Below are 22,459 nucleotides of genomic sequence, written 5' to 3' on the forward strand. Positions count from 1 at the left end.
TAATTCAGTGCCTGTTCTCACTTATAATCTATATAAATTCTTGCGTTCTTCTGCCCTAATCCGCGTCCTTCCGAGTTAGGCTGTACCGTGGCCAGCAAAAACAGCACCCTTTGAAACTATTTGTCTCCTCTTTTCACCCCCAATCATCTTTGCTGTTTTATCCAAATCTCCTCAGTGTACTGCCCAGGTGCCTGAGCTTTGCATTTTGTTTTCCGCCCCAACAAGCCCTGTGCTACGCTTTGAGCGTGGGAAACGATATGTTCTCCAAAAGACCCTTCATAGGGCCTCGGCGGCCCGTTAACAACCCCACAAGAGAAATCAACAGCCCGCACCCACCCACTACATCAGACCCAGTGCATGACAAGTACATCAAAGATTTACCAGCGTTGCCTAAGTGAGTAACTTGGTATGATGTAGCATGCTGCAACTCTAACTTTATATCAGCGATTCACACACGTCTTTGCAGCTCGAGTCAAAACATGATATGACGAGTAACACACACTCGGACGTCTCACCTGTTGGCTCGCCGCTCCCACACCATGATAGGCGAGACAGCCAAAGTAGCTTTTGTGTTTCGCCCATCGGAGATGGAGATCAATTTCCTCATTATCCGCCCTCTATGTCACCAACTCCTATATTGAGGGAAAAGAACGTCGACATTCAATCCAAACCTCGACTTCAACCCGTCCAAGAACCCAGACGAGTCATTTCAGGTAAACCCACGTATGAAAATGATTTCTTAGGCGAGCCAACTACCAATGAGGTCGATCGAATCACCCAAGTGAATCCCCGCAATACGCCTTTTCACAAACCGACCACTTCTCATACATCAAATATCTTCAAGCAATTCCATCCCAAAAAAACATTCACAGCCGCTCGAAACCGGATCAGCAGTATCTCGAAGACCGAAGACTATCCAAAAGAAACTAGAGTTCGATCTTCATCACGTGGATTTCCAGTAGAAGACCATTCCGCCAAGCGCAACGGTACTTCAAACGCGAGCCCTCAGCTACACAACTTGACTTTTGCCTCTACGACCGTGACCACAATCACCTCTGGGGGCCCGGCGGTTTCACTTCCAACAAGACCGGCAACCGAACGTGCGCCTAGCCATCCACGCGAAGACACGCCAGAATTTAAGTTCGACGACGAGGTTATCAGCATGATGCTTCCGAGTAACGAGCCCATGAGCCGTTTCAGCGCAACGACGTACAACACAACCGAGCCCAACAGCCAAAACCCGAGCCCGCGAGAGAGTATGCAACTCGACACTCGGTCGACAGATGATCTCTCCACCAGCTCAATCATGGGCCGACGCCGTCCCGTTGCCCCAGTTGGCTTGCCGACCTCCAAAAAGCCAATTGCCAACAATAAACCAGTCCGAAAGCCCACCCCATCCCAGGTTGCAGAGCAGATAAAGCAATTGCCTGTACAGTCTTCTCTGCCTCCATCCGAGGAGCCAATGGATGCCCATGGTCGTATTGAGGCTATGCAGGACAAGCGAGACGAACTTACTCGGCGTAGGTATACTCTTGAGACTGTCATTGCTGAGTTGATGAAGGTGTTTCAACCCAACTCTCCTGTTGTGTATGATAAGGCTGCCAAAGATGAAGTTCAGAAAAGTGTCACAAGTATGGAGAACGAGATTGCGGACATCAAGAAAGAGGAGCACGATCTTGGTATGAAGATTACGCGGGCTTGGCGTCGATTGGATGAGAAGGAAAATGCCGGCGATGGAAATAATCTTTGGGTCAAGCGCGTCACAAGTTAGATAATGGGACTATGGGCTCGGATTTGGATCTGCTTTGATCATTGCGCAGATGTTTATGGTCCTTTTTTTACTTCTATTGCACATCTGTTGGAGTAGTTGTCTGATGGAATTTCCGGGATAGGTTTGCTTGATCCTATTCGATATTGGGGCATGGGTTATGTTTTTGAGCGCTTGATTCCCCCTACTGCGCGACTTGCAAGGCAGGATGACACCCTTGCTATTCGGCAGGGATTTGTGTTGGTGTAGTTGGTATTAATTGTTCCACTCCAATGAACTGAACTTCCAAAAAATCCGGATTGAAAATGCGATAAAGTGCGAAATAAATATTGGTGGCTAAAGCTATACAGGCACTCATCAAGACGTATGGGCAGTGATGCTGGGGCGATCACATATTTGAAGCCACCCATCCATCGTTCGCTCTCTCATTGAACATGGCTGGCTCGTGTAGGTCGTAAAAATGAACTTGAGGGAGGTTTTATCAGGCTCTTTATGGGGGCTGGCACATGGTCCGCCGGCAAGCATTCGATCCGTTTATTTCTTGCCGGACTTCTTGATACCCTGCTGGCCGGTGTTGAGGGGTCCCTTCTTGCCCTTGGCCGCTTCGATCATCGCCTTCTTGGCCTGGGCATCTATGAAAAATCAGTATATTTGGAAGACAAAATTGAGTGAATAGAACACATACCAGCCTTCAGCTTGGCCAGGTGAGCTTCATCCTCCGAATCATACTCCTTTTTCTCCTTCTTGGCCGCTTTCAAAGGCTTGGCCTTGCCACCTACAGAACATAGTTGTTAGTGAGTGATTTTTCCCCCAAAGCAATGTGAAGGCTTTCCCACCCTCTCTTCCGATGCCACCCATTGTTTTTATGAGACAACCGTGGAAACGGGTGAAAGATGAAATAGAAACGAAGATAGAGTGTCTGGATAATCGTGACAGTGGCGGGAAAAAAAGATTGAGGGGTGTTATCATGTAGGAAATGTGGGCCGACCGCCTACCACACATGGACTAGCGTCCAGATCTGCCCTATCTTCACTCCATCGACCATCAAATCGCGATGGTTTCTTCTACTCATCACTTACTTTCATCACTATCTTCTGAACTCGCGTTCATTTACCTATCAAGCCTTTCTCTTTGGCTTGTTATGCGCGTAGGAATCCAAGCACTTTTACGAGGCTTTGGTGTGAAGGCAGGCCTTTCTCAGCCGGTTGGACTTTCACAAACCCTTTAAAAGATTTGCTTGTCGCTGGAGCTTTCGCTAACTGCGCATTCATTGTCGAAGCCTCCTCCAAAGGCCGAGTGAAGTGGAAACAGCAAGAAAAACAATCATCCATACGAACGCGTTATTCGAATTCCTCGAACTTCGCAAAAATGTCGCATCCCCGGTCGAGGTCCCCATCGGTCCCCTCTGAGGGTGAGATCGTCGAATCAGGCCCAGAGACGAAGGCAACTGCGTCAAAACTTCCTCTTAATGGCACTAGCGTTGACCGTCCCACCAGAGCGAGCCAAACCCTGGCGTCCAGATCTCCCGCATCGTTCGATGGCCATCGCTCGCCACCCCGTCGGAGTTCACGGACCAGGTCCCCATCGAGATCCCGCTCTCGCTCTCCGTATCGTGACAGCATGAGCCATAAACGCAGACATGATGATGCCCATGATGACTACGAAAACCGTCATCTTCGATACGACCCTTCGCGACGCTACGGATCTAGGCACGGCGATAGACATCATGACCGAGCTCCTCCCAGCCGTCGGCCAAAGTCATACCACGATTATGACCACGAAGAACCATACGGAAAAGGTTTACGATACAGTGATGACTTCGACCAACGCAAGGACAAGCGGCAACGGACCCGCAGCCGCTCTCCTTATCGTGAAGTGAGAAAGCCCAAGCAATACTCAGGTGATGAACATGGTTCGAAGGTGGACTTTGCCAGACCTTCAGCGGATTCCGAAAGACACAATCCTGCTGATCAATTAGTGAGCGAACGAGCAAAGACCTCTGCCGTTCCAGATTCAAAGCTTGGTGCTGAAACACGAGAGAACCAGGTGCAGGCTTCTTCTAAACCTCAGGCTTCTGTTTCTAATGAGTACGTTGCTATGGCTCCTCGTCCACGGGATTTTATCATTGACATTCACTACAGAGGGAGTGCCCCTAACGCGGATACTGAGCACGAGTCAGTGCTAGCTGAGCCAGTCAACGAAGAAGATGCGCTTGAAGCTCGCCGGAAGCGCCGTGAAGCCATTCGGGCGAAATACCGAAGTCAAGCGACACCGCTGCACCTCAAAGCCCTGAACGTTGGTGGAAGTGAGACAGATGCCTCCACGCCTGGCACTGAGCCAACTAGCGCAAAGGAAACATCAGGTATTCTTCATCTTCGAATGAGTTGTGCATCAACGTATCTGACGTGTTCTCATTCAGACTCTCCGCGAGCCTCGCCCTTCGAACAGTCCAATGAATCATTTCTTGGTCTTGGTATTGGACAAGATACAGACTTAGCCAATTCGGGTGCTCCTGTGAACATTTCTGGCCAAGACGAGCCATCTGCTGCTGATTATGATCCTACTCTTGATATGAAAGAAGAAAGGCAGAAACATGGCAACGTACAGATCGAGAAAGACGATGTTTCTTCTGCGGCATACGATGAAATTCAAACTGCCAAGCAGGACATTCCACTTCTCGATGCGGCGCCAGTGCCAGCCAAAAAGACGCATACTTTCGATATGTTTGCAGATGACGACGACGACATGTTTGCCGAGGAAACAAGTGACACCCAGCCAGCGGATTCCTCGAACATGACCGCGCCCCAGGGCAAGGAATTGGATGTCAATATGCTGGATAATTGGGACGACGCAGAAGGTTATTACAGCATTCGACTCGGTGAGCTCATCAACGGACGGTACCATGTCCAGCAAACATTAGGCAAGGGAGTTTTCTCCGCCGTCGTGCGTGCGACCGATACGAAAACAGGGGGTGTGGTAGCCGTCAAGATGATTCGGCAGAACGATACCATGCGCAAGGAGGGTATGAAGGAGATCGGGATCCTGCAGCAATTGCAAGAGGCCGACCCAGAGGGCAAAAAGCATGTCATCAAGTTTGACCGATATTTCGAGCACAAGGGCCACCTGTGCCTGGTATTTGAAAACCTCAGCATGAACTTACGTGAACTCCTGAAAAAGTTTGGCAGAGATGTCGGTCTGAACCTGCGGGCGATTCGGGCCTACGGCCAACAGATGTTCCTCGCGCTGAGTCTCTTTCGCCAGTGTAACATCCTGCATGCAGATCTAAAACCAGATAACATTCTGGTGAACGAACAACGTAATATTCTGAAAATTTGTGATTTGGGCTCGGCGTTCCTGGCATCCGACACCCCGACTGCGCCATATCTCGTCAGTCGGTTCTACCGTGCACCGGAAGTCATGCTGGGTATCCCCTACGACTACGCTATTGATGTCTGGGCTATTGGTTGTACGCTCTTCGAGCTCTACACTGGCAAGATACTCTTCACCGGCCGAGACAACAACCAGATGCTACGCGCGATTATGGAATGTCGGGGCAAATACCCACCGAAGCTTCTTCGCCGTGGGGCCCTGACTCCCCATCACTTTGACGAAAAGCTTAACTTTTGTAGCCTCGAGCAAGACAAAATCACAGGAGTCCTGAAACCCAAGCTTGTGGATTTCAAAAAGCCAACACGCGATCTCAAGACTCGGCTGATGGGACAAGGAACGCGCGGGATGTCGGACATTGAAGCCAAAGATCTGGCCTCGTTCTTGGACTTCCTTGACAAATGCTTGAGTCTCAACCCGGAAAAAAGGATCACGCCGAACGACGCTTTGAAACATCCGTTCCTGGCGCGCAGGGTGTAGTGGGGGGCCTGACGAGGATTTTTACTTGATGGAATGCATCTCGACCTTTCTGTATTCACATGTTCCGTTGTCTCAGCTGGGACATCGAGGGAATGGCGTTCTAGGGTGTTTGATCTATTGATTTCCTTTTTGTCCATATGCATATTACTCACAGTAACTTATCATCTACATTCTCGAATGCAAGTCCGTGAACTTCAAAGTAATCACCCTTTCTTTGCTTCCTAGGGTCCAGTTGCCGAGGGTGGCTTGGGTGGCTTGGGACTTGTCCAACCTGTTCAACAAGATCCTCCTACTACTCCGTACACCATAAGGCTACTGATGACATATGCTCCCACTTAGCATACCAGCGACTTGTACCCAAAATAAACAAAACAAATCTATTGAGACCGGCCCAGTAAACTGGTAGCGTGGAGGGAAATCCCCCTTAAGAAGTGGATACAGTTCCTCACTGCCACAATCCAACAAGTGATTCCTACCGAAAGCACAAAAGCCGATGAACCCCTTATTTTCGAGCTAATGGAAACTAGAATCCCACAAGAACAAAGAACCCAAACCTTCGGGACCCAGCTTAGAGATGGCAACACCTTCGAACCTTGGAACACTACAGTAGAGTTCGGATCCGGACATTATAGCGGCGTTCTAGATTTCCTCTAAGCCAAACTCGATTTAAGCCCAGCACAAACCCATGGATTGTAGCCGCGCTATCCGGAGACCTGGAAATACATTCGCAACCTGCCGGGCCTCGTTTTTGGGTTGTGGGGAAGAAAGGTTCCTTGGAAATATTGCAAGGTTTGCTAAGCCTAGTTAAGTCCTACGTGTCAAATTGCTCTGAATTACGGAGTAGTTTAGGTAGGAACTTGTACAATCACACTCCAACGTTAAGATATTGGGGGGCCAAGACCCACCCGCGAACATATTCAAATCATCTTTTCAGAACAAGGGTGACTTGAATATTATGCGACTGCTTCCTCTGCGTCTAATTGTCTCCCCTCTGAAATTCCCTTTACTATCGTGTGAAATCCTCCTGCACGATCATCCTCTGTTCTTTTTAGGGCAATCCACTCTAGGTGAAATCGCGCTCTTCCCATTGACGAGGCTAACCTAACGTAAATCGACTATGGTAATTTGTTCCAAATCGCATACCAGGTGGCTGCACTTGAACCTCGATATTGGTTCACCGTTGCACATCACTCTAAACCATTTAATGTGCGCTCTGACAGTCCTGTTTCCATTTCAACGATTCGCCGTTCCTTGTCTTCAATACATTCATTTATGTCTTCAATGAGGTTCTCCATCTTTTGAATGCCACCCAGTACACAGGTAGCGCGGCGAGAATACTTTAAGAAGTGGACATAATCACTCACTATCACTATCAAATTATATAGTGTACCAAATGCTATACTCAAACTAATCAAAACTAAAGCTATGTACATTATGTACATTATGTACATATGTTTCCGCCTTTCAAGGGCGCCGTCTGTCGTTATTTACTGGTTAATAGTTTTCTTCCGTGGACAGACGGGCAAAATGCTCTCGGACATGTACACTAAGTGGCTGTTGTTTTAGCTAACTGACTAGCCAACGATTCTCTAGCATGTAACTACTGTAAGCTGCCTCTCGGCAAGTAGATCCCGCCTTGCCATCGGAAAATGGGCATTTCACTCATGTTTCCTGGTGGCTGTCAACCATTGGTCTAGCGTAGTAATTATGAGCAAATAAGAGCGTGATGAGGTCGGGATTTGGTTGGGTAGTTGCCGATTGGATTACTCTTTTGCTTTTGGGGTGGCTAGATTACCTGAACTAGGAGGTCGACCTGATAAGTCCTTAGGGGTTCGGCTTGCAACAGAAAGCAAAAACACAGCAGAAAAGCAATGGTAGAATAGTATTCCGTGTCGACTAACTCGAATAATGAGATTTTTTTTGATCCTTCTTATGTTGTGAATATAGATAGCTGTCTACGGAGCAATCGATTGTCTGCTATGTACAATCAAGCATGAGTATCCAACGTGGTGCAACGTACCTGGTACGTTGTGAAGATGCCTTCACATGTAACACGTACCACCAAACTAACCGTGAACCTGATCATGATTACATAGTACATTGTAGGGGTGGAGTATTCCAGAAAGCGACGGCGATCAAGCTGGAATGAGGAAGCCCCTTGCCACCCGGGATGCGAAACCCACGGTAGGACGAGTCTGCCGTGTGTATATTGTACAGTAAAAGCTAGAATGGCAACCCAGCCGTGGGAAAAGATTCCGCAAGACGGGACAATAATTTATCTCCGACTTTAGTCAACTCTATCAGGATTGGTCTGTCTAGACGAGGGTTGAAATCGACTTCAAAGTAATGATGTCGAGATGTGTTTATAATGTGGATCCCGCCACCTGCGGGTCACCGAATTGTCTACCTTAGGCTACATACTATAGCTGTCGGGCGTTAAGAGGCAAAGATAACCTTGAAAAGAATCGATAAAAAAGGGATTATACATTATCATTGGGTGGACATGGATGATCTATGGCGGTCGGCAATCATAGCTGAGTATATACCAGACTGTACAGTAGGTTTCCAATAAGTTGGGCAATTTACACTTCGTGCGAGTCCGGATCCATTTAGGTATCCCGTATGACAGATCTGGTATCACCTCTAGCGGTGTAGACCCGAGACCAGAGAAGGCACACGTCTGAACACAGCTTCAGAAAAGCAAACCCCCCACGGCTCGGATCCGAAAAAATTAGTCTTTGGACGAGCCAGCTGCATTGCCAATCCTGGGGTACATTAATCGTTAGTTATCCGATAGGTAGGGCACAGTACACATGAAAGGGGATTCGTGCAAAACGGGTGGCCCGTCACATATCATATCACGCTGTTCGAGAATGTACCTTATACCGTGCACCATACATAACTGTACATGCTACTAGTAGTCGCTAACTATGGTACAGCATGCAAGAGTCTCGGATCCAGTACCGATACCCAATGTGATGAATCGGCTGGCTTCTCCTATCAGGTGATTGGACTGGCTGCGGGTTGGAGGGCCGATCTGAAAGTCTTAGGAGTACCATGATATTGTAGATTATTGATTTTGCGCTCACCGCAATAGGTCTGGTAGAGTACAGGTGTATTGGCACCCATTTACGGAGTAGATCGTAGGGGCCAATGGGGGCGAAACAGCATACGTTGTCGCTAGACAACTACCACGTACACTATAGTTAGCTCAAGCATCCACAGACTCAGATGGATACATGACCCTTGCCTCTACATGACGCATGTGGAGAGAAATGGACAAAGGATGGTGCCCAGGTGAGATTGAAGGCCCGCCGAGGCGACATTAGGGTTGCAGGGGTTATTCTTGCCTCCGGGCTGGACACTACGAATATGCTGACGGGCTAGTCCAGCCACCAAAAGTTAGAAAAATGTGTGTACGATGTAAAAGGTACAATGTACTCCGTATACATTGTGCTAATATGGATGACCAGAAAAGCAAAAAAAAAGTAAACAGGATCAGCAGCACACCAGTGAAAGTGTACAATATAGAACAATCTCCCAGATAGTCCACATACATTAGCGCCAGGAGAAAGATGAAGTGTATGGTCCGTGCAGAGGACACTAGTCAGTAGGAAAGCGCCAACCCACTCACTAGGGAGTTCTCAAGAAACACAGTTTGAGCAAATGGTTGGCCATAGCGGCCCTCCATCCATCCGCCTCACTGTTTAAACTGGGATTAGTGTCCCTTCTAGACCCGAGTCAGCCTAGATAGGTGGAACCCGGGATAAAGTTGAAAGTCCGTGCCAGAAGAACGGTGTAGCCCAGACAGAGAGTGATCATCACTCAATGCACAATGTATATAATGTGTTTCGTATAATGTACATGTAATCCAGAAATGTAGAGAGTCCACTTAGAGTCCAGAATCGAGATTCCCGCAAACAAACATCCGATCCACATGTATGGCATAGGCCGGATCCGGATGACTCAAATAGCTTTGCGGGGGCTGGGAGGTGGCGGGTGCGTTGGCAAATGTGTGTCAGGAGGTTTCAAGGTTTCAAGGCAGAGACCTAGCCGTTATGGAGCGGATACGTGGAAGGGCTTGCCACTAAGTCAAAAAGCCTAGAAGAGAGAAGAAGCGGAAGAGAGTGGCAGTGAGAGAGGAGAATTAGGGGGGGATTCTGCAGCTCCAGTCGATCGTTATGTGTTGAGAACCAATCATAAGTTGTGGCGACTGCAGGCAAAGACCGAGGGATTTCTCAAAATGAATTATGATTGGATGAACCAAAGTGTATTCACACCGCTTCGTGTAAACACATGGATTCTAATTTTATTTTCTTTTTGCTTTATGATTTAGGAATTTATTATTTTTAAATCAGAGATTAGACATTTTATTTTTAATTTAATTTCATCTTTCCCATATTAAGTCTTCAACGCATCATCGATAGGGGAATAGTGGAAGAATAAGTGGATCAATAGTGGAGATACAATTAAATAGTAATTCATTATTTCCTATATTGTATTTGTTTTTTTCTTCTATCCCTTCTTGTTGAGTGTCCTTTTTTTACTTTTCCTTTTTGGCTTTATTATTTATTATTATTCTCTCCTCCACGAGGCTGCCATCTGCCTGAACCCTCTATATTAATCTTTCCGTCGCCTGCTATACTTTCATCTTCTATCCTTATATACCTACATATTATCTTCTATTTGGCTATCTTTTGTTTCTTTTTCCCTTTTCATATTTTTGATTATTTTTGTTCAGTTGTGCAACACTCTCCTTTTTCTCTCTCAACCTCTTTCTCTCGATCTCAAACACAACCAGCCCGGACTAAACGGACTATCGGACCATCTTGAAACTACCTTGGATTGGAATGGATGCCTTTTGAATATACCGTGGATTTAGGACTCTTATAATCTCCCTGGATCACCCTCTCCGTTTGCGCGCTTTCTCTCTCTTTCTCAAGGGATCATTGGATCCCTTATACACACCACCAAGGACAATGTATCCAACTATGCTGCCAACTCCGCCACCCTCACCGATCCCCCACTGCCATTCTGCCGAGGACCGTTTAGGACTCATCTTGGCCGACCGGCTGGAACTCACCCGAGTCCTGGGCGTTGGAGCGTATGGCGTCGTCTATACTGCCGTGGACATCCAAACCAACCAGGTCTATGCCGTCAAGGCACTCAACAAGCATGGCCTGGATCCTCGCCAAATCAAGTTCCAGCAGCGCGAAATTAAATTACACCACCTGGCCAGTCAACACCCCAATGTGGTCTCCCTAGTCCGTATCCTAGATTCCGCGGATTGTACTTTCGTCGTCATGGAATATTGCCCGGAAGGAGACCTGTTCTCCAACATCACTGACAAGGGAAACTTTGTTGGTAACGATTACCTGGCCAAGAGCGTGTTCCTTCAGCTTCTGGATGCCGTACAATTCTGTCATTCTATGGGAATCTACCACCGTGATCTCAAGCCCGAGAATGTCCTAGTCACCGACCAGGGGATGACCGTCAAGCTTGCCGACTTTGGCCTGGCGACGACAGATTATTTCACCTCGGACTTTGGATGTGGTTCTACATTTTACATGTCACCTGGTGAGTGTTTTGAGCTTGCTGTGTTTGTCAAGGCCATGGCTAACTTTCACCGTCCTTCAGAATGCCAACAATCGAACGCTCGCCCTATGTCCTGCTACATGTCCGCCGCCAATGACGTCTGGAGTCTGGGCGTGATCTTAGTCAATCTTACCTGCGGTCGCAATCCATGGAAGCGTGCATCGATGGAGGACTCCACATTCCAGGCATACTTCAAGGATCCATTCTTCTTGAAAACCATTCTACCTCTCTCCGACGAAATGGTTTGTATCCTAAGTCGCGTCTTCGAGCTCAACCCAAGTAAGCGCATCTCCGTTCCTGAGCTGCGCCAGCTCATTCTGGAGTGCCCCCGCTTCACGGATAATCCCATGGCCCAAACCCCCTGGGTGCCGGAGCATATCGACTACATTCTTCCCCAGATGCCATTGTTCGTGGGCCCCATGGAACCCCTACATGCCCAACCCTCTGGCTCTTCGTCGGATTCCTCGCAGTATTCGGCCTTCTCCGAAGCAGCCTCAGATGATACCTCCATTACCGAGGACTACTCGGATGTGAATACCATGTCGCCTGTAATCTCGGAGAACATCCCACATGGCAAGGTTATGTTCCCCTCCGCCTGTGCGGAGCCATTTTATCCTGCGGATGCTTTCTCCTATGGGTTCATCCACCCTAACATGCAGACGCTCGAGGCCCACGTCTGAATGCTCCTTGCTCTCGATGGGATCCTCATTTAATGTTGCATGACCTTTTCACGCCCTTTTCCCCCTACACTCCACTTCCATTTTTGAACGGATTCTTCCGGGGGTTCACTATGCATATTTCGGGTCTACACTTCCTTCCGTCACCGAGCGGATTCTCTAAAAGCTGCCGAACAACAAAAGTCGATCGCGTTGATCATGATCCACTGAACCCGGCCACCACCAGCTTCACTTTTCCTTTTGACATATTTTTTTACTACCCCTGGACGGCATCTTTCTGGCTTAGCGACCGTGTTTCGACTGCATGGATCCTGACTCCTGTCATGGACCGATCGCACCTGCAATTCCTTTCTACTGTTTTAATATTTCGACCTTTTTTCCGTACATACTGGGAGGACCTTTTTTTTACGTTCTCATTTTCTGGCGTGACATACACTTGGAACTATGATTTTTTGAAGAGATACGCCCCTGGGAGGGCTGATGAAGCATGGAGGTTCTATTTGTTTTGGATTGGTGTATTCCTCGACTCGAAGGCGTTGACCTAACAATGGTGTCTTTTTTTGGAACTTTTTTCTTTGGGACATATTTTGTTTATTATGATCGATCTATTGGTGATTTCGGTTTTGTGCATAGACTTTTCGCATTGGGGGGATATGGGACTTGTTCTCTCTGATTGATATTTACGATATGATACCTGTGGCTAAGGCCAAAACATCTTCACAATTATACATATTTGCATCTATATCTTAATGTTCTTGACTTTCTCAATGCCAATTTTAGCTTGTACTACATAAGGGTCTATCCCCTTCAACCACGCCGCAGACTTTTTCCAGTATGCTGCTGTCCAATGTCTCACAGTCTGACAACGGTCGAGACTCGATCGGGTATTGGGAGGTTGATGTTTCGTGTTGAGTCGTGCGATGGGGTCGTACTACCGTGAAACCCTTTAGTGGCCAGGTGAGACGCAAGACGTGCCAGATCCATCCATGGATTCCGAGTTAATGGTAGACGGGCCCTGGTAGGTTCGGTGGGGTTTTACAATGTCAACCCTGTGCACAACTTGTAGGTCCTTCTAATTTATATGTAATCAATGTATGCAGTGACATATATAAATATACATCTAACGTAGCCCCTGAACTTCGGTTCACATGAAACTTGAGCGGGGTTGGGGCATAGAAAGAAACAAGCCGAAAAGTGGACATAGCATTCAATAGTCAGATTTAACTAAATCTACATGTTCCGCCCGCCGGTAACTCGAATTGTCTCTCCGTTGACATAGGAGAACCACGGACTAGCAACCCCAAGGATAGCCCTAGCAGCCTCAACAGGACTAGCAGGTCTGCGCAAAGGAATGTCAGGGTAAGCATTTGCCTCGGCAGCCTTCATCGCCTCGTCAGCCGAGCCCTTCTTGCTGGCCAGCTGCTTTCCCGGAATACCCAGAGCAACCTTCGTGCCGTCGGGCGTCGTGATGAAAGCGCCTTCCTCCTTTGCGGCTGTCAGGCGGGTGGTTACATAGCCAAAGGCGATGGTGTTGGAGCGCACGCCGAAGGATGGACCCCATTCTTTAGCGATTGTGCGAGTGAGACCGACGACACCGGCTTTCGCGACGGCATAGTTGGCTTGACCTCTATATGGGGTCAGCATTGGTTTTATAGCTCAAGGGGGTTGGGACTAAGACACATACGCGTTGCCATGGATTCCGCTTGTGCTGCTGATATTGATGACTACTCGAGGCTCTTGGTCTTTCACTCGGAAGTAGGGTGCCGCGGCACGCACAAGTCGGAATGGTGCTGTATTATGCACTGCCAACATGGTGTCCCATTGCTGATCGGTCATCTGGATGGAGTTAGAAGGATTCAATCAAAATGAATGTTTGTATGTAAAGCGGAAGTTATAATCACCTTGTGAATAACACCATCCCATGTAAACCCGGCATTGTTGACGATGATATGAATCTTGCCATTTCCGAACTCAGCCGCTTTCTTCACCAGTTCGGTGACATAATTTCCATCGAGGATATCGCCGACGACAGCGAGGGCACGGCCGGACTTCGCCGAGTTGATGGCATCAGCGACGGCATTCGCTTTTGCTGTTTGGCCGTTAGATATACCAGTAATGTGAATTAGTAAATGAGGACTTCATACTAGAATCTATATCAGCGACCACGACTTTGGCGCCTTCATTTGCAAATAGTCGTGCTGCTTCGGCACCGATGCCTTGGCCCGCGCCGGTGATAATGGCGACTTGACCTGCTAGCAGACCGGCCGGATAGTTAAGGTGTTCATTGACCTGGTTAAGACGATCGGAAGGAGCCATTATGTTTTGTTGGTGAGTTGCTTGAATCAAAAAAATGAGAGGGGAAGGTCACATAGTCACATATAACTATCTCGGCTAATCACTGCCGAGGCTTGTAGGCTTGGTTGCGGCCCGAAAAGTGTGGGGTACATATATGCAACTACACTCGACAACTTCACAGCAAATTGATATAGGCGATTTGGTTTTAACATATCTGCGTATTTCTGAGATGGCCGATGTGCGTTTACTGTCCAGCCTATAAATCAAGTTCTTGCTTCTCTCCTACTTACTCACACATTCTTTCTACATTCATTACCACCTAGCGTACAATCATAGCAATAGAAAACAGTGAACCTCCCACATATGGGTATCATTTAAAGAGACTCGTCGTACATGGCTCGTCCAGATCCACAGATACACTCCCCCCATGAAGTCGATTGCAAAAATGCCGCCACGGTAGCTTCATAGCCAGCGATGATAGAAAAAAGACCCTCGCTTCTGGATGGACCACTCGAGAGCCCAGTGTCCTCTGGAAGTAACCCGATATGATCTGATGGAATCCAGTGTTGGCTGGAGTGGTCATCTGGAGCCTTTGATTCTGTCCCTTCGTGGTCCCCTACTTTGGGAACTTGAGTAACAGCGATGCTAGCAGTACCTTTGAGAGTAAGCAAGACCTCTCTGCACTGCAACAACAGACCTCGAAGTAAGAAATTGCGAATTTGTCTGTTTTCTTCGTGGCAGATCTCATAGTATCCATAGCGGATGTCGACCCCATGCTCTGGTCGTGGTGCGCGAGATGCCTCCCGAGAAACCCAGTACTCAAATAATTGAAGGGTGAGATTAAGCACCGAGATGGTCAGAAGCAAGTTAGGACTGTCCTTGGCACATTTATTACACTGTAAGAACATTTGACAGGCAAGAAATGTGCATTTGATTGACTGCAGGCTATGGTCAAGCCGCAGCGGCATTGATCCAGCAAGCAAATGATTCAAGCGGTTCATATGAAACAGCTGCATGTCCAAACACTCACATGGTGAGAGGGGATAGGGTGATGCCACAGAGCCTGCCAGTGAAGGACTAGCTAACCCGTCAGGCAGTGATTCCCCTGACAGAAATGTTGGTGTCACCGGCGTGTGTGGATATCCCATACCAGCTGGGATAGAAGAGCATGAATCCACGAGGTCGGTGAATGGTGAGCTTTCAACCGTTGTCAATTGCCCCGGGCAGACGGAGGATTCTAGGGTTGCCGTATGGGCAAAACTCCGGGGACTTTCCCAGAAGCCAGGTTGATTTGATATCAAACAAACCTATACATTGTCAGATATTTACCAAGGAAATAAGGCAAGGGATGACTGCGAGAACTTACATCTTCGTCGAGTGTTGGGTCAGGAATATGACCTGCATAGCTATTTCCAAGTGGTTCCATATCGGCCACAGGAGCAACAAGCCGGCTATTGCGAAACCCACGCATTGCTGGCTTTTCTTCTTGCAGTTGACCTAGTTTGCGAAGGGTAGCTCGGTTCTTGCTTCCCTTTGGTTTGCCAGATCGATTTGCGTATCCGTATTGACACTGTAAACCGTGACGCAGGCAACGAGTACAGACACTTTTGCCAGACAGGTTACATTTCACCTTGGACTGTCTGCAATTTTCACACGCAGTTCGGAGTTTGGGTGTATCTCCACCGGCATATGGACTGCCATTGGACTCTGCGAGCATTGGTGCCTAGATGGTCCCCAGGTCTGGGTACACGAAAGACTAGTAAAGTTCGAATGCAATATCACCGATACTATAATCCCCGGTGATATATAGATGTAAAAGAAAAGGAATAAGGCAAACAAATAAAAGGGGAATCAAAAATCAAAATCTAGGGTGATCAATACTTATTAATACTGCGCATCCAATGAGGCAGATGCAAGGTTTACACCCCCACACCCTTTGGATACCTATATATAACCTAACTCAAGCTTGAAGTGAACTGAAATGTCACTATGGCATTTGGTATTGGAATTTAGTACCGGAAGCCGCATACAGAGGTCAGCCGCTGTGAAACCCCAGATGATTTCATCTGATCAACCATGCTAGAGAGTCCAACCGTGACCGCCATTCTAAGGTTAAAGACAAGCATTCACCTCAAATTCCACTCATAAGTCTGACACAACCTGATAAGGAAATAGACAAGTCACTCAAATTGAATAGCGTTCCCTATTTTCGACCACTGCTCGTGATATGAGAGCGAACAGGGTCTCCCAAGAGAACACCACCAGGGGGTCCTTTGGTTTAAAGTCGTCACACCCTGATGCAACATCGCAAACGCCCAATTTCGGGGTTAAGTTTATGGCTTCTTTGAAGAACCTGACGAACCTAATCCATGGATAGCGTGGGCAGTGGGTTCTTATCCCGCTAGGGCCCTGTTTCCTTTTGCCACTGGGACATAGGTACCATCCTTTTGAAGGGATAGCGCTGGGCATCATATATCATGTGAAATAGAAGCAAAAAGAACAATTATCCATCAGCTGACCGGATTTAGTCCTTGGAGACAGATTGCCTGCACACCGCTTCATTTATACCCGTCGTCATTGTTGCACATACTGATCCGAGTCGTCAGCAGGGGATCTTTGATCCTTGAGAGGTTGTTGAACATGAGTCGCGCCACGTACGCTACATAAACATTTCATTTCATTTCATGCTACCTCTTTTCTTTTATAAAAGAATTTGCCATGAGCATGTTGTCCAACGTCGACTTGTGCTGCGCCAGACCCCAATTCAGCCGCGTGGAATCTGACAGGTCTCGGCAGCCCCGCTGTGCCGATAATCGAATGCCTTCAACAGCCCTGTCAAGTGAGCAACCGCTGCGCAGACAACCAGCACGTGAAAGATCTGATGCGAACTCCCCACGATGTCGAATCTCCCGGGCATGAGACGCTCGGGTACTCGAGCCGCATAGATCCCTGCTCCAAGGATATACAAAAAGCCCTGGAGGAGAAGCCAACTAAGTCCAATCTGCTGTCGCATGCGATCAAAACCGAATAGGATAACACCATGGACGACAGGGAAAACGGCAGACAAGCCCATCCCAACAAACATGGCAGCGCGAAAGGGACGCCAGGTGGGTGTGCGGAACCGGGGAAGAACGGAGACGACAACACAGCCCATTCCAATAGTACAGATCATGGCCCAATACCTGTGTTGGAGGTCGGGGACACAGTAAAAGCCGTAGAAGACACTGGGAACAAAGCTTCCCACAATGAGTCCCACAATCCCAATGTAGTCTAGCGCATTTCCAATGCGTGCAACCACAGGAGAATGATTCGATATAGTGTGATAGGTGGCCGACATGCCAAGGCAGAATGCAGCCCCGGTGAAGAAACAGGAAAAAGCGAGGATATCGGAATCGGCTGCATTCCGGTACCGCGGAGCAAGCAAATGGTAGAGTCCGTATGCTGCCGGAGCAGCAATTACCGCTGGCAATAGGTGGGTGTAGATGTTGACCGTTTCATTGTGAAGGTAACCCAGTGATTGGAGTGAACTCAAAAAAGAGGACGAGGCGGGCCGATATCCAGTATGGATGTGATGGTTGTCTCGTTGCCAATGAGGTAGATCATCCCAATGTAGAAGTCGCTTTACAAGTTTAGGAGGCTCCTCCCCGATGATCGAAGTGAGTCCTGCAAGCTGACTGTCTGCCGACTCTTTCTGGTCTTCAATAGGGCGGCGCTGGCGAGGCATCATCACATGTGATATGCAAGTATGAGGCTATGAGCAATTGGTTTGAGGTCACCCACAGTTAGAACATGTATGACAAGTCAGCAAATTGAAATTATATTCAAAAAAAGAGAGAAAAAGGATGAAATTGAAATTTATTTTATAAAAAAAGAGAAAGATTGAATGTTGGGCAGTTGGGGACCAGCAAAATCGCCGTGTTGGCATTGCCTCGGTCGAGCAAACGATACAAACCATGCAAACAACATGTTAATCTACATCTATCAACTCTAGCCGGTCGTTCATATGCCAACACATGCAAGTCCCAAAAGATGAGTCGCTTACGGCCAATAGCTGACTCTCTGCAAAATGTTGGATTCGTTTCAAAGGGCGATAAGAAGTACGAACATACGCATCTCATATAGCATTAATACTAATATTTGCAGGTTGTTGGACCATAAGGTCCAGTCTGAATACTTCGACACTATAGCCGGTCGATATATGCGGTTTTGTGACGATCATTCCAAAGACCTTGATGCGGCACATGCTTCACTTCCAACAAGCCCATCTAGTGATGCAACATCCAACCCGCCCGCTACCCGGTCATCCTTGGATGCAACCCCCGCACGGAGGGGCATCCCGCCACCATCAACAGAGTTATCTACACTCCTTCTATCACTTCGTAAACTGCGCGAAGCCATCCTAGCAACGTCGGAAACTGTTCCGGCAGGGTTCTCTCATCGTGTTCATGTGTTCTCCATCCGACTTTCTATTCTTGCACATCACCCACCATCATACTTTCCTTCCTTGCGATACATCCTGGACAAACTGCATTCGCCATCCCATCCGCTCCCTGAAGCCAAGGAATTGGTCACCTACATGATCCTCGATTATGCCTGCCGACAGCAAGACATGGCTGCGGCCTTCGAATTGCGCGCCCGGGCGCGGAAGGAGTTGGCCTTTCAGTCACAGACCATAGACAAAGTTCTCACTGCATTGATTCACAACGATTGGGTGATTTTCTGGCAGGTTCACAACAGTGTGGACTCTCATATCCGCGCAGTGATGAATTGGGCCGTAGATCGAATCCGGAGACACGCGCTCAAGGCCGTCGGCAGTGCCTACCTCCACGTGCATATTAGTTGGATTTTGGGCGGCTGCACGGGAGATGATCGAAGTTGGACGTGGGAGAAATTGGCTGAGAAAGAGAATCTTTGCTGGGAGCGAGAAGGTGATAAGATTATCATTAAAAGACCGAAACAAAGGCCCCTACCAAAACCAGAGACAAGCTCATCAACTGTATGAGTACACATTGGGCTAGGCGTTTCCCCTCATTTTGGACAAAAGCATTCAGTGGTGTTCATTCATTTGTACGGAGTTTGTTGGAAAGAAAAGAAGATTTCTTTCATTATTATTAGCAGATTGTTATCATAAGAGGATTCATTAGTTAGAAAATGCACGATACGTGGCCTCCAGGGCAAACGATTCTTCATTACAGGGTTTAAAGCTTCAGATCTGAGTTAGGTCGATCTAAATTAGTCTGCCCAGTGACAGGTTGTTTTGAGATCGTCTCAGCCAATTGCCCCTTCAAATAGCCCGCGCTGTCAGAACAAAGCTCGTAGACTGTCGAAAGATTAAAAATCAAACTACCAAATGAATGGTTGGCGGAGACTTGAGCTTCAAGAAGCTTGCGGGCCTGGTAAGAGGTTAGCTGGGCCGACTGAAAAGCTATACCTATATGTGTAGGTACTAATGCGCGGGAGATAAATACTTGATCCAGTTGTCCTGTGTACAGCAGACACACCGCTAGATTCTGGGCAACCAGAGCCCCATCCGTCCTTGTCCTGTCCTCTCCAAGGACGCGCCACTGTGTTACTGCATCAGAATATCGACCATCTGACATGCTGATAAGAGGTTTTAATAGAGCAGCCTCTTTTGCATCATTTGCATCACCGAATACCTGTCCCGCAGCATCCAGGTCACCAATTCGCAAAAGAAGAAGTGCTTTTCTCAGTTTTGTAGTCCCGGTTTCAATCCCGGTTTCGGGCCCAGATACCTGGAGGTTCCCAAGTGATCGTCTGGCCGCGTCAAAATCGCCCATCTCTACAAGTGCATTGATGCTCCTGATCCCTAAATCAGCCAATCTCTGCCTCCATACATTCCGCTCGGTTTCACTAGCTCCACTTCTCATGATCTCCCTGCGCGCCTCAAGTCCAATCTCGTACAACCCTCCGATGCTCCGGCGGGAATCACCAAAGCCAATGCTTTGAAGTCTCACTGCCAAAACGCGAAGTGGCCATGGAACGATATGACGAGGTTCAGTTGCATTGGTAGGTTCATGCTCAGGGTCATGTTCGTTCTCAGCCCCAGGTATCCCAACATCAAGGTAATAAAATGCAGAGCTCAAATCTTCCAAAGCTTTTGATTCCTGTGCCGCGAGAACAGTATTGCCCGACAGCTCTAGGCAGGCGAGGCGCGTATAAAACAATGAGAAGATGATTTTGATATCTGTGGGAGATATTAAAGATGACGTCAAGATAGAAGCCGAAAAATGTGCGGCAACGAGGAATCGACCCTCGGTTAATAACTTTTCAAGTGTACCCAAAGCAGATGATAGAGGTTCACCTGGGTGTAGAATGAGAAATTCGGAGCGTAGTGGCGGAGGAATATCAAGGTGAGAGAGCGTATGGAAGATGTTGTGTCGGAGAAGGAATGAGAGATCTTTCCCTAGGGTTTCCGGTAGATCATCTGGAGCCAATGGATCTAACTCATGGAAAGACGCCCCGGTAAAGCTATCGGTGGCAGCCATCGATTGGGATTTGGTGGGTGAAGTGGGTAAGCTGGAGGGTAAGAGAGGGCTGTATAGCGTCAGAAATAGAACTGAGCGGTGGGAGCCCACGTCTAATGCTCACTCATCTGATGCATCTAATGGACCTCTTGTCGAGCTGCGGGGCCGAGAAGCTGCAAGGCAATCAGTAAGGGACGGCCGGAGACTGGAGACGAAGTATGTGCATACACCTGGAGATAGTACGATGATGTTTGTTTGGCAATGAATCCATTCTTAATATTTTGACGTGTAAACATTCAAGAGCATTTGGGGTCTTCCAAAGTTCTAATTGAAGTCTAAACACACCCGATAAGCTATCGGTTTTTGCCAGGGCGGTGGACACCGGATCTGGCGACTTGGCCGCGACCTGGCATTGCCGAATGCAACACGCTGTCAGCCATACGTTCCCTACTTTTATTCTTTTCTTTTGATTCCTTGATCTTTTCTTCTGATCTTGTACCGCTCCTTATATTTAATTAAATTACGTCTTTCCAAAATGGGTGCGACCAACAAGTACTCGATCATCCTTCCCACCTACAATGAGCGGAGGAACCTCCCTATCATCATTTGGTTGATCCAAAGGACTTTCAACGAGGAGTAAGCCCTCAATTAATTTAGTTAAAAGCGAGCCAATGTCAACATTAACGTTTCAAATATAGGAAGCTTGATTGGGAGGTCATTGTCGTTGACGACGGATCCCCTGACGGTACCCTCGAGATCGCGAAGCAGCTCCAGAAGCTTTATGGCCCCGAACATATTATCCTCAAGCCCCGCGAGGGAAAGCTTGGTCTGGGAACTGCTTACGTCCACGGCTTGAAATACGCTACCGGCAACTTTGTTATCATCATGGACGCCGATTTCAGCCACCACCCCAAATTCATCCCCGAGATGATTAGAATCCAAAAGGAGACTGACTCTGACATTGTGACCGGAACCCGATATGCCAACCGTGGGGATATCAAGGGAGGTGTCTACGGTTGGGACTTGTTCCGCAAGTTTACCTCGCGCACTGCAAATCTGATTGCAGATGTTATGTTGATGCCCGGTGTGAGCGACTTGACTGGTAGCTTCCGCTTGTACAAGAAATCAGTACTAGAAAAGGTCATTCTCAACACTGAAAGTAAGGGCTATAGTTTCCAGATGGAAATGATGGTTCGCGCCAAGGCAATGGGATACAAGGTGGACGAGTGTCCGATTACTTTCGTCGACCGCCTCTACGGTGAAAGCAAGCTCGGTGGATCCGAGATTGTTGAATACCTCAAGGGTGTGCTGAGCTTGTGGTTGAAGGTTTAAGTCTGCTATTGGAAATTTGGTACCTAAATGGCCCAATTCATCTTTTTCTCTCAAGTTTCGCATGAAATGATGTTTGGACTGTCTACTGCCTGTACTGTGATATACCCCATTCTGACCTCTGCTGTTCTGAATCTGTGCACTTCTGGTGGTGTTTGGATGAGCTCTTTATTGTTGATATAAATTCAATGTTTTCTGTTGTGTTCCCAGTATATTTTTATTTTGGTGTAGGTAGAAGCGATCTATCAGTTGTTTCGACTACTTCGGAGGTATCCTCACTATAAAAATGATCTAATTTTGACAAATTCTCCTGTTTTATACTAATCAATTACATAATTCAATGTCATTTGATTTCTCAATAAAGAAATATTAAAAAAGAAGCATCCATACCACACTGATCTGTCGGCCAGTATTATGCTACGGCCATTGATACTTGAAAATTG

General features: G+C 47.6%; 10 protein-coding genes across 10 annotated transcripts; 5 read left to right on the top strand and 5 right to left on the bottom strand.

Annotated features, from left to right (window-relative positions):
* Window positions 1-257: 257 nt before the first annotated feature.
* N7529_008900 (uncharacterized protein) lies at window positions 258-1,771 on the top strand (the record flags this gene model as incomplete). Its single annotated transcript, XM_057244427.1, has 2 exons — window positions 258-394; window positions 445-1,771. The coding sequence occupies 2 exons, from the start codon at window positions 258-260 to the stop codon at window positions 1,769-1,771; spliced, it is 1,464 nt and encodes a 487-aa protein (XP_057095965.1).
* Window positions 1,772-2,302: 531 nt separating this feature from the next.
* Window positions 2,303-2,626, bottom strand: N7529_008901 (translation machinery-associated protein 7; the record flags this gene model as incomplete). The annotated part of the gene is made up of 3 exons (XM_057244428.1): window positions 2,303-2,400; window positions 2,454-2,543; window positions 2,605-2,626. 3 exons carry the CDS (start codon window positions 2,624-2,626, stop codon window positions 2,303-2,305), a joined length of 210 nt encoding a protein of 69 aa, XP_057095966.1.
* Window positions 2,627-3,136: 510 nt separating this feature from the next.
* Window positions 3,137-5,635, top strand: N7529_008902 (putative serine/threonine protein kinase (Prp4); the record flags this gene model as incomplete). The annotated part of the gene is made up of 1 exon (XM_057244429.1): window positions 3,137-5,635. One exon carries the CDS (start codon window positions 3,137-3,139, stop codon window positions 5,633-5,635), a length of 2,499 nt encoding a protein of 832 aa, XP_057095967.1.
* Window positions 5,636-10,614: 4,979 nt separating this feature from the next.
* On the top strand, window positions 10,615-11,910 carry N7529_008903 (serine/threonine-protein kinase; the record flags this gene model as incomplete). The annotated part of the gene is made up of 1 exon (XM_057244430.1): window positions 10,615-11,910. The coding sequence occupies one exon, from the start codon at window positions 10,615-10,617 to the stop codon at window positions 11,908-11,910; it is 1,296 nt and encodes a 431-aa protein (XP_057095968.1).
* Window positions 11,911-13,137: 1,227 nt separating this feature from the next.
* N7529_008904 (SDR family NAD(P)-dependent oxidoreductase) lies at window positions 13,138-14,223 on the bottom strand (the record flags this gene model as incomplete). Its single annotated transcript, XM_057244431.1, has 4 exons — window positions 13,138-13,534; window positions 13,592-13,743; window positions 13,809-13,996; window positions 14,052-14,223. The coding sequence occupies 4 exons, from the start codon at window positions 14,221-14,223 to the stop codon at window positions 13,138-13,140; spliced, it is 909 nt and encodes a 302-aa protein (XP_057095969.1).
* A 353-nt stretch (window positions 14,224-14,576) lies between these two features.
* N7529_008905 (Zn(II)2Cys6 transcription factor domain-containing protein) lies at window positions 14,577-15,919 on the bottom strand (the record flags this gene model as incomplete). The annotated part of the gene is made up of 2 exons (XM_057244432.1): window positions 14,577-15,509; window positions 15,569-15,919. 2 exons carry the CDS (start codon window positions 15,917-15,919, stop codon window positions 14,577-14,579), a joined length of 1,284 nt encoding a protein of 427 aa, XP_057095970.1.
* A 1,047-nt stretch (window positions 15,920-16,966) lies between these two features.
* Window positions 16,967-17,926, bottom strand: N7529_008906 (hemolysin III family protein; the record flags this gene model as incomplete). Its single annotated transcript, XM_057244433.1, has 1 exon — window positions 16,967-17,926. The coding sequence occupies one exon, from the start codon at window positions 17,924-17,926 to the stop codon at window positions 16,967-16,969; it is 960 nt and encodes a 319-aa protein (XP_057095971.1).
* Window positions 17,927-18,195: 269 nt separating this feature from the next.
* Window positions 18,196-19,204, top strand: N7529_008907 (uncharacterized protein; the record flags this gene model as incomplete). The annotated part of the gene is made up of 2 exons (XM_057244434.1): window positions 18,196-18,299; window positions 18,346-19,204. Coding segments are annotated over 2 exons (963 nt in total), but the record flags the coding sequence as incomplete, so codon positions are not given.
* Window positions 19,205-19,400: 196 nt separating this feature from the next.
* N7529_008908 (uncharacterized protein) lies at window positions 19,401-20,708 on the bottom strand (the record flags this gene model as incomplete). Its single annotated transcript, XM_057244435.1, has 1 exon — window positions 19,401-20,708. One exon carries the CDS (start codon window positions 20,706-20,708, stop codon window positions 19,401-19,403), a length of 1,308 nt encoding a protein of 435 aa, XP_057095973.1.
* A 514-nt stretch (window positions 20,709-21,222) lies between these two features.
* Window positions 21,223-22,019, top strand: N7529_008909 (dolichyl-phosphate beta-D-mannosyltransferase; the record flags this gene model as incomplete). The annotated part of the gene is made up of 2 exons (XM_057244436.1): window positions 21,223-21,323; window positions 21,386-22,019. 2 exons carry the CDS (start codon window positions 21,223-21,225, stop codon window positions 22,017-22,019), a joined length of 735 nt encoding a protein of 244 aa, XP_057095974.1.
* Between the last annotated feature and the right edge of the window lie 440 nt (window positions 22,020-22,459).

Source organism: Penicillium soppii (assembly GCF_028829465.1).
Source record: "Penicillium soppii strain IBT 18220 chromosome Unknown utg000006l, whole genome shotgun sequence".
Lineage (NCBI taxonomy): Eukaryota > Fungi > Ascomycota > Eurotiomycetes > Eurotiales > Aspergillaceae > Penicillium > Penicillium soppii.